Source organism: Cariama cristata, unplaced genomic scaffold (assembly GCF_000690535.1).
Source record: "Cariama cristata isolate BGI_N322 unplaced genomic scaffold, ASM69053v1 scaffold7705, whole genome shotgun sequence".
Lineage (NCBI taxonomy): Eukaryota > Metazoa > Chordata > Aves > Cariamiformes > Cariamidae > Cariama > Cariama cristata.
In genome coordinates, this window is record NW_009616913.1 from 34,000 (window position 1) to 45,193 (window position 11,194).

General features: G+C 47.7%; 1 protein-coding gene across 1 annotated transcript in view; it reads right to left on the bottom strand.

The window, feature by feature from the left end:
- Positions 1–9,331, bottom strand: part of CD151 (CD151 molecule (Raph blood group)) — a 19,373-nt gene extending 10,042 nt beyond the window's left edge. Inside the window, exons 1-3 of the mRNA XM_009700324.1 lie at positions 9,211–9,331; positions 3,302–3,405; positions 1,962–2,153 (exon numbers count right to left, since the gene is read on the bottom strand). Coding sequence (XP_009698626.1) covers positions 1,962–2,153; positions 3,302–3,385 — 276 coding nt within the window. The 5' untranslated portion in view covers positions 3,386–3,405; positions 9,211–9,331. The remainder of the gene's footprint in view (positions 1–1,961; positions 2,154–3,301; positions 3,406–9,210) is intronic.
- Positions 9,332–11,194: the final 1,863 nt, after the last annotated feature.

The following is an 11,194-nucleotide window of genomic DNA, read 5'->3' on the forward strand; positions in this document are numbered from 1 at the left end:
GGTCTTCTACTGGATGGGTTCTTTCCTGAGACTCCTGCTTGCATGCTTTTGTGTATGAAAGCATGCATCTTGACTGGAGTATAACAGAGTAGTGGTTTGTGTGCTTGTAGAGAGCAAGACTGCAGCATCACGGCCAGTCCACTGCCATGCCTGTTCACGGAGCCAAAGAAACTCCACATTGGCTGCCCAAGCCTCTGCACATCACCTGGCTAAGGAGGGACATAAGGAAGGCAAATAAGCAATGACATAAAAAAAAGCACCACAGCTGTCAGTGATGAGCAATGAAATACTATGAAAAGCCTTGAACCAGGCTCATAAAACTCATACATAGAAAGGCGGCAAAAAAATTCTGAGCTTCCTGAGTCTTCAACAGAAAAACAAACTAAAAACCAGATATGCATTTTACAAACAGTACCCAAAGCTGTAATTAATTGATTTTTAAAAGCACCAAGGAGGCACTGGGGAGAGTGGAGACTGCTGCTTACAGCACTCCCTCCCAAATTTATGTGGGCCTTTGGTACAGAGAGAAATTGGGAGAGGCTGGCACAGACTCCGGGGCACTGACTGTGAAGCTGTCAGGATTACTGTCTGAGCTCAGCGCTGGCAAAGGCCCCCAGCCAGGCTCACCCAGCCCTGGCAAGCACAGCCCTATCTCTTGTGTAGATTACTCACTGGCAACTCAAGCAGAGCACAAGCAAGAAGAGACAATAGGCCTGTCGCAACCAGCCACTCCGAAAGGACGCGTAGTGTAAGGAGACAGAGCGACCTTTTGTTCCCACGAGACAATTATTCGTTTTCTGTGGCAGAATAACAAAGAAAACCCCACCGGATTTTCATCCATAACTTCTGGCTGAGGTAAAAAGACCAAGAGAGATCTCTTTGGCATGGAGAGTAAGTGAAGCAAGACCAAAACGGACTGCTGCAGACCAGGAGCCTAATGAACAAGCACCAGCAATGCACTCACTGTGTCCTCCTCTGTGTTTTATTCTCCCTGGCCCTACTCTGCCTCTCTCAGGCATTACCAGGCCTTCAAAACAGCGGTACAAGCACCAGGTTTGCTCATGATTCCTATTTCTGCTCCTCTATCCAAATGAAAGAGGGGAACTAGGACAGTCAGGTGAGCGAGGATTTGCAAAGGAAGGAGCTTGGTGAAGAGTTGCTGAAGTACCCTCTTCTGTAACTGCGAAAGCAAAGAGCCACCAACTGTTATTTCAGTCACTGCACTCACCACTGTAACCCAGATACTAAAAGGGACTGCTGCCACACTCCAGACTGAAAGGAAGATTTGAGAGGGAGGAAGCAGAATAGAAACCCTAGGGCTGGTCAAAAATTCCAGTGTAGGTGGGTGAGCAGGGAGCTCAGAAAGTAACACAGGGAAAGGCGTAAAAGAGGCAGCAGATTATCAAAACAGTGTGGCTTTTTTTGTGGAAGCAAAACAAAAATAATTCTTTTGCAACCAAAGAAAATATTCATTGGAAATGTTCTCATTTTTGACACTCAAGTAAAAAAGTGCGTTAATTTGGCTTGAACCTACTGTCATTAAAAGTCAGTTTTGTTACAGGTCTCTCATATTTTCCTCTCTCTTCCCATTTTCCAAAAGAGAACATGGGACTGGCAGGGAAGAAAGAAGAGACAAAAGCCATGAGATTTTGTTTTGAATAGTTTCAAATAGATGTTCTTATACAAAGTACCGGCATTACAACTAGGCTTTGTACTTTTGAACCATGCAGTAGTAAGCACATTCTTTGGGTAGATGAAAGGAAAAGCTCTGTAGTAGAACCTGCCTCCTAGGACAAGGACAGCACTGCTGTTCGGAGCTGGAGGCCTTAGTGGTATTTGCTCTAGGACAAACAAATAAGGTTGGTGCAGAACACAACCAAGATGTTTCCTTCCCTCCCAGCATGGTTCAAGAGCAAATGGGGTGAATCCTCTCCCAAACAAAACAACCAAGCAAAACTTACCACTCTTAGCAAATTCCGACGTTCTTTGAAGGTGGCACAGCAACCAAGGATGCCGGTAACCATGACAACTACCCCAGCCACCACCAGAATATAAGCAGTGGCTGAATACGTGCTGGAGGAGAGCAGGCTGATGTAGTCACTCTTCTCAGCCAGGGTCCAGGTGCCCACTGCCATCACAGCCCCGCCAGCCAGCTAGGGAGAGCGAGAAGCAAGAAAATGAAGGGCATCTGATGCATGAACTTCCTCACCTCCCAGAGCAACTGCACTGGGATACCAGGATGTGCATCATCTCCGTAAGCGGAGCCAAAGATGATCTACACTAAAAGAAGGACTCCCAGAGGTCTCACTGGGACCAGGAGCAGGCTCCAGTGCACCAGGAGGGGCTGGCCAGTTTAGCACCTCAGGCAGCCTGAAGTAGAAGCTATCTGAAGTATCTACCTGTGCACAGCAATCCATACTTGGACCAGAGCTTTCCCAAATGTAGCCACACTGTTACCTGGGCAAATATGAAAAAATGTCAAATCTATTGCGGTGCTACCTAGAAGCAGAAGGGGAAAAAATCAGCTTTACATCAGCTTTCCACTGCTCACCAGGGAGCAAAACTACCAATAAATTACAACCATGCCCAATATCTCCTTCCTAGACTATACATCTAGGGAGAAAGCAGTCAAGGAGCTAAACATCCTGGCTCGTTAAACTCTAACCCTTGCAGCAAACAAACACGGAGAAGCCAACCAGACTCCTAGCAGTCCCTTCTCTCTTTGCAAGCCTTGTGTTTCTGTAGGGCTTAAGCAGCTTCTGGTAAGCTCAGACAGTGTTCCTTAAAGGTCCGACCTGGATACCAATGCTCTGTCCCAGGTAGCAAAGGAAAAAACAATCCTTTGGCATCAGTCACTTTCTGGTGGCAAGCACGACTTTGGGAAGCTCTATAATGTGGACCCAGCTGCAAGAAGGTGTTTGTTATCCTTGCTTTAGCTGTCCCACTCCACTGCCAGGACTCTCTCTGCCATTTTGAGAGGGGGAATGGCAAGATAGCGGAGTCCTCAAACTCCCTGAAAAAGCAAGCCAGGTGAAAAAACAAAGCATGTTTTCAGGCTGCCTGTTATTTTCTATACTTGGTAACATGACCTAGAAACAGCAAGAGACTACAGTGTCATAGCATAACTTCTGCAGCCTGGGCAGGCAAGCCCAAGGGATGGGATTTCACTCCACAGAATGAAATCTGTGTCCTACGGACATCAGTGCTTTTTGTCAAAGACTTCACCAAGCCTAAGATTTCTGCGCCCCGACATCAAAACTGCAGTGCCATCTCAGTGCCTCTGAAACAGACTGTAGCTTACCCAGAAAAAGAAGTTGAAGATAAAGAGCAGGTACTTGAGACAGATGGTCCCACATGTCTCCTTCTTTTCCGTATACTCACGCATCTTTCTGGCTCAGCAAGTTCCTAAAAAAAAAAACAAAAACAAACCCCCCAAAAAATCAGAAAAGCCTGAGTCAATCAGTCATCACATCCCTTCTCCCAAAAGGCCAGCACTACTACTCTCCTCCTGCAAGAACTCACACTTCCGACCTTTTGCTGAAGTAAGCCAGTGAGCAAGCCATTCAGCTGACTTCAGGGATGATGCCAGACAGTGCTTGCTTAGATAAAGAGCTCTTACATCCATGTGGGTGACCTACACAGCACGAGACCTCGCACAGTGTGAAGGGGAGGCAGATGGTACCAGCATGTGGCCTTCCTGTGCTGCCTTCATCCTCCTCCTCTCTCCTCATCCTGCTGTCACTTCTGGAGACTCATTCTCCTTTAGATCAATACCTGCAGTGGAGGGATCAGACCTACCACTGTGCGAGTAGTCAAGCAAAAACCACGAATTGCAATCAACGTTACGATGAGGAAACTTTAGCACAGTTGACACTCATTTCTTCCTATTTGAACTGAAATAAATTAAATCCCAGACCTGTTATCCAGCAAATCCTAGTATCTGGCTGACTGTAGCCTGTAACTGCTGCTTCTGAAGACGGCAACAGAAACCTCTGTCTTTGACATTTATGGAATAATCTGTCTCCAAAGAACATTCTTTCCTCGCTGGCATTAGTTACAACTGCCTTAAATAGATCCCTCTCTAAGTTTCGGGTATTTTTAATCTTTAAAACTGTAACTGGGAACGTACTTGTTATCCACTTAAATGACCTATTCTTTTTGAACCTCAGCAATATGTTGGAGTAATTAATTCTCTTCTTCACTCTGCTTATTTCTCGTGGCCCTTCTCACCAGCCAGCTGTCTCTTAGGACAGCTGTCCCAGCTACTAAGAAGAAGAAACATAACCGTTAGCTTCAGATGATCTGATAGCATAAAACGCCACTGCAGATACATAACGAATGGAAGTTCGTGGTGGGTCAGTCCCAGTGCAGTGTTACAGATCTGCTACACTCTTTAACAGGTTTCTCAGAAGCAGGTCTGCAGCAAGTGCAGCTCCATGTCACTTCACTGCCTCTTATTCATGCCAGAAGGTCTGAACCTCTCAAAAAAAACATTCGCACCACTGCCTGACCAGGCAGACAGAACAAAGGCACTGCCCAGTGCATCACTGCCAGCATCACCCATGTGAGGCAGTTTGCAGAAGTGCAACCAAATCCACACCACCCCTCCTGCAGTCAATTAAAAAAAATCATCCCCTTCCTCCCCTGCTAGCCAGCAGGGAATGATGCAAACATCTTGCGCCCATATCAGAGCAAAACGCTTTCCTAAAGCGGCAATTTCGCTGGAACCAGGCAGGCAAACAGCCTCTCCCCTTTTTCCAGAGGCATGGAGTTCATGCTTGCTTAGGTTACAAAATTTCTTCCCACAAGTGATGCGAGATTCCTCCGGGGACCCACCACAGCTGCAACTCAGCCATGCAGTACAGACACTCACCTACCTTGGCAAGCCCACTCCAAAACACCTGACAGTAAAGAAAGCGGGCAATGGGTACACACAGCCAGGCTGCACATCAAGTGGCTATCGAGTTGGGTCAGTCAGTACTATCTTTGCTGCTACATTGCTAACATCTGGCTTTAGAGCCAGATGAACCAAGGCTGAGAACAGCAGCTGCCCATTCTGCAGCATAATTGTATTTTATTTGCAGGGAACTGTTTCCTTTTGCTTCACTCCAGCCCACCCAAAAACGCCAACCAGGCCTGTGCTTTAGAAACAAATAAATGAAGCTAACAGGGAAGGCAAAGGTGAGAACGTGCCAGCAGTCCCACCTATGCCTGTCCCCCATCACTGTTTCACAAGGAAACATTTTCTCTAGAATAACATCTGGCAACAACAGTTGGCACCAGACGGCTGTTTCATTGGCAAAGGGAGCAGCTCTGAGACGGTGGCATATATTAAGGAGAGTAACTCTTCAGAGTTATCTTCAGAAGAGATCAGAACCTCCAGCAGTGCTCAGATTAATTACCGTGTTGCAGCACAAAAAGGCCCGGGGCAGTGGGGAGGAATGGATGCTGGCGGTACCATATGCACTGAAGAGACTTGTTAAATTCTCAATGAGAAGACGCCCCGTGAACAGAACGTTCATGGAAGGTGACAGATTTACAGCTCCCAGAGGCTTCATTTAGTCACAGAAGAAGAACGGCAGCAGTGAGGCAGGCTCCCACAGCCACGCACGCCCGCACAACCCAGAACAGGTACTTCAGCCCAGACCCGAGAGACACGCTCCAGTAACAGACTCCAAGGGCTGTGCTTGGTTTTTTGCCCAGCCCTTCTAACATCAGGGCCGTATGTAGAGAAAAACGCACCGCAGGTTTGCTGAGACTGACCCTGGTTCATATCACTGATAGTCAGGGGACAGTAACAGTGCTCACTGTCCTTGGGCTGGCTCCTTGGCCCAGTTCCTCTCTTGCTCCAGAGGACTTCTGGAACCTTTCGTCCTTCCCCTCAAACTATGACCCCTGTCAAAAAAAAGCCACTACAGCTATTTCCACGTATCAGCAGGTGCTGGGCCCTAGCGAGGGATGCTAACTTGTCCCTCCTTCTGATCCGAGAGCTCAGAAATCCCAGACTGAGCTGCATCTCGTTCTGGGTGAGGACCGGGCAGACATGCAGCTTAGACTGTACCTGCACTCAGGTGACGGATAGTCTGACATTCCCCTCAAGATCACAGGTCCTGCTCCATCAACCACCACACACAGACCTTTCAGGTGGCTTGGCTTTGCTGCTGGGAGGAAAGGATCTCTCCGTTTCCAGAAAGCTGGCAGGGAACAGCTGCAGGTTTATAAAGCACAGTGATTCACGAAGGGATGGCAGGCCATGAATCAGAAAGCAATCAGGGCTGTCTCCTGTTTGATCTATCCTTCCTAGCCAGGAGCAGAGCTGATGGCACTGGCTGCCTCTGCATGCTTAATGACTCACCCAGCAAGCTATTCAGGGAAAGGCAGCTCTCTCTCCAGACCCTCTTTTTGGAAGTCATGTGTTTGTGTTCCCTGCCTCACATAGGGTGCCCTGCCACCTCCCAAGACAGGGTCTGGCTTTGGGGAGCTACACTGGTCTTCAGGGAAAGCAAGTGAGGGCAAGAGACGCTGGTGAAATGCCTTTCCCAGGGAGCCACAATCTGCCTCGCAGGCTAAGGGTGACTTCAGGCTCTGTGCTTCATGGTCCCAAAAAGCACAGACCCCAAAAGATCTGTGCCACAGCATCAGGATGAACATGGTAGGACCTCATCCTGAATTCACTGCCATGACCAGGGTCTCTTGGCTTCAGTTGTCTTTGTAACAGACCCTCAGAAGTGACACAAATCACTCCTGAAACCAGACAAGAAGCAGCAACGTTAATTAACACACACCGTTATATTCTATTTTAAAACACTGAGGCAAAGGTCTATTCTGAATCACATCAATAATTACAAACGAGCTCTCCAGTGGACAGAAAATGGCAAGCTATGCCACAGGGGTGTATTTATAAATGCATTAAAACATACAAATTAGACATGAGCTTCATAACAGGAAGCGCTTTCCTAACCGAAAAAGTGGTTAGAAGATCAAAAGCACTTCAATAATGAAACTCACTTAGTCCAGTCCAATAGACAGCAGCTTCATCAGTAAGCTAAATTTAAGCAAGCAATCATGGGATATAGGCTGTGAAATTTAGTCATACAATGAAGAGGGGTATTTTTATATAATTCACCAGAAATCAACAACAGGTTCTTACTATGCCCACACACACCGCAATCTAAGCAACAAGGAGAAATAATGCTCTACCTAAAACAAAATGCATAAATATAGGAGGAAAAAACAAGAATGAACTCTATGATGGAACCTGCACATGAAAGGGAGGGGTAACAAATTGAAGATTAGTTTGGGAAACTGGGAGTTGAACAGCTTGACTCCAATCCTCCACTGTGACACAGACTTTGTGCACGGCCTTGGGCAAGCCCCTTAGTCTGTCCCTTGCCTCTGCTCTTCCCCAGTGCAGGACCCTCATCCTTCTCTAAACCCAGGGATGTGGTAAGGATTTGCACTGAGAACCTCTGCTGACAGAGGAATGCCAGTTGCGAGGCATGACAGGCTCCAGGCGATCGGTGTATTGGCAAAAGCCCTACAGCAACACAATTTCACTGCCTCAAAAGTGCTTTTGCCAGTATAGGCTACTTTGGCCGGTGAATTGGAACAACCTTTTTTCGGGTTAGTAAAATCCATACTTAAAATGAGAGGACTGTCTGGTAAAGCGATTTCGGCAACCATTTATGAGGCATGCTGGCTCAAATACAACAAAGATTGCGAGATGCTAGTAATGAAGTACGAGAGAATGGAGTAACAGTGAAGCACCTACATGAAAAGCAAGTAGGAAAGGATGATCCACATATACAAACAGCTCAAAAACTAAAAAAGAAAAAGGGAAAAGAGAGTGAGCTCATCATGCCCTGTGTTGACTGCAAGGTACAACCTCCCAGCTAGGTAAGAACACATAGTACACGACTGCCAGGCAAGGCAGGGGTCACTTCAAAAGCTAAACCACTCCACGGCCAGATATTCTCGGACTCTCATCCTACTGAGACTGAACCTCTAGGACAAACCGGACAACAGGAATGCATCAGAAGTTGAGCGGTTTGGCTCCAGTTCCAAGTGCTGAGCACTTGGGAACACAAGCACTGCACAAACAGTTGTTTTGTTGTGCTGAGCCACCTAAAAATCTCAATGGCAGGACTTGCTGTGGTTATCCCACATCAGACCACTGTATTTTTATTTGCAGGCCCAAAGGCACATACAGGCACACACCCACAATCCCAGCTCAGAGAGCACATGGCATGCACACACACACACATGCTCCTGCTGGCTAGACATTCATTTAGTCATCACAGACCTCGCTTGGTACATTTGCCTCAACTTGCACAGTAACAGTACTTAATTAAACAGCAAAGAAAGCCAGGCCTGCAGGCTTTTTTCTGCACAACCTGCCCTAAAGCAGCGTCTGACAGATGGGGAAGAAACAAAGCCAAAGTAAATAAAACAGCTTCCAGGCCGTTAAAAGCATCGTTATTTTTAAGCATTGATTTTTGAATGATAGCAAGAAAATCAGTATCCAACACATCAGTGATGTCTAATTCACAGATAACTTGTATGCCAGGAGTTAGATAATTTCTAACATCTTTGCCAACACACACAAGAAAGACTTGCCACAGGAAATCCTGCTGCACCTATGCTGCTATGAAAGCGCAGCTCCCAAAGGGCTGCAAGTCCAACATCATCAGCCCCCTGCCCATACAGCCACCTCCCACACCCAGCGGGCACGCTGCTGGCCTGGAGGGCAAGGTTTGGCTCTGCTGGAGTCTCTCTGAGCTGGGCCAGATAACCCTGGCCCTGAGGCAGCTCTAACCAAACAAAGCAGACATCCTCCCCTTGGTATGTGCAATGCAGGTGTGGACCAATAACCTATTACCTTCAGCAAACTGACTGAAGACCTCATTCTCCAGCAAGGCTAAACTTCAACCTTTGAAAGCATGACCTAAGTTCCCTCTCTGTAAGATGAAAATATTACCACCGTCGCTTTACCTACTCCACTGAACATCCTCAGACAAAGCCTCCAGCTGCTTATCAACTTGCCAGCACATCTCAAGCAGCCCAGAAAGCAGCCAGAAGTCATTAAGTAAAGCCTTCCCAGGAGAGAAACTCTAAAGCTTGCAGGTGAAGAGCTCCAATTTACACAACTACTGAGTGCCATTATCCACCCCAAACCGATAGCCAACATGGGTCAACAGTCTTGACATTGACCTTTCACCACCAAAGCAGTTCACAGCACCAGTGCAAATGTTCAGTCCTCTTCAAGTGCCTTCTTCCACCTCCTCTCTTCTTGCTGGATCTGGTCCTCTGCTGGATTCGGGAAAGCAGAAAGCTGAAAAGAAGAGAGATGCAGACAATCATGAACTGTGTCAAAGATTATTCTGGGAATCAATATTTGATAATATGCTTTGCCATCAAGTCCTCCTTTTAATAGAGAGCACATGATTTCAGAATACACCTTATGAATGCATTTGATGAAACTGCAAAGTGTGCACTGGGTATCAGGGGAGAGCCAAACTGCGGCAGTGAGGAGCACGAAGACCTTCTGATGGTAGGAAGATGTCAGAACAGGTTTATAGTCACTGCTGCATCCCGTAAATGCTGCTATGGCTTCTGTCAAGGCTGTGTACACACCACAACGACAGCTCATTCCAGTGCAAAAGGCCCGAAAGTAACTCCATGAGAAAGCTCAGGAAGAAGACCCTTCTGTGCAGCACAAAGCCCTAGCTGGTGTTAGTGCCTCCAAGTGTTCATTGCTCCTAGCCCTCCCACGGCAACTGCCCGGGAAGAGGAAAGCGGTGGGCAGACAGTACCAGAACTCACTGCGTGCGTCCACTGCTCCCAAGGCTTACGAGCCCCAGGATACAGAGCATGAACCAGAGCAGGGCCCTTACAGAGAAAAAGAGTGCTAGGAAGTCACTGTTTTCTTCAGCCTCTATCCCTGCTGAAGCATCATCAAGACACAGGTCCTAAGCACCACGGCAGGGTCTGCTGGAAAATAGCTCCCTAGAATTCATCTGCCACTGCCAGCCCTCCTACAGCACGGCTTCAACCTCCCAGTGCAAATGCACAGTACCTCCCTCAGGTAAGCAAGAAGCCACAGGAAGATGCCTTCAAACTTAACAGGAGTTATTTCTTTACAACTTTACTTCATTTACCATAGAATCATAGAACGTTTTGGGTTGGAAGGAACCTTTAAAGGTCATCTAGTCCACCCTTCCTGTCATGGGCAGGGACATCTTTAACTTGATCAGGTTGCTCAGAGCCCCGTCCAACCTGACCTTGAACACTTCCAGGGATGGGGCATCTACCACCTCTCTGGGCAACCTGTGCCAGTGTTTCACCACCCTCATCATAAAAAATTTCTTCCTTAATCTAGTCTGAAACTAGCCTCTTTTAGTTTAAAACCATTAGCCCATGTCCTATCAGTACAGGCCCCACTAAAAAGTCCATCCCCATCTTTCTTACAAGTCCCCTTCAAGCATTGAAAGGCTGCTCTAAGGTCTCCCCTGAGCCTTCTCTTCTCCAGGCTAAACAACCCCAACTCTCTCAGCCTGTCCTCACAGCAGAGGTGCTCCAGTCCTCGGATCATCTTTGTGGCCTCCTCTGGACTCACTCCAACAGGTCTATATCCTTCTTGTGTTGGGGGCCCCAGAGGGGCTTATGTATAGAGGGAGGGGGGGGGTCTCACCAGAGCGGAGCAGAGGGAGAGAATCCCCTCCCTTGACCTGCTGGTCACCCTGCTTGGGATGCAGCCCAGGACACCACTGGCTTTCTGGGCTGCCAGCACACATTGTCGGCTCACGTCCAGTTTTTCATCCACCAACACACCCCAAGTCCTCCCTGCTCTCAATCCCTTCATCCTCCAGCCTGTATTGATGCTGGGGATTGCCCCGACCCATGCTGAACCTCATGAGGTTCACATGGTTCCACCTCTTGAGCTTGCCCAAGTCCCTCTGGATGGCATCCCGTCCCTCAGGCGTGTCAACTGCACCACTCAGCTTGGTGTCATCTGCAAACTTGCTGAGGCTGTGCTCAATCCCACCGTCCATGTCACTGATGAAGATATTAAACAGTACTGGTCCCAACACAGACCCCTGAGGGACATCACTTGTCACTGATCTCCATCTGGACTTTGAGCTGTTGACCACTACTCTATGGATGCGACCATCCAGCTAACTCCTCATCCACTGAA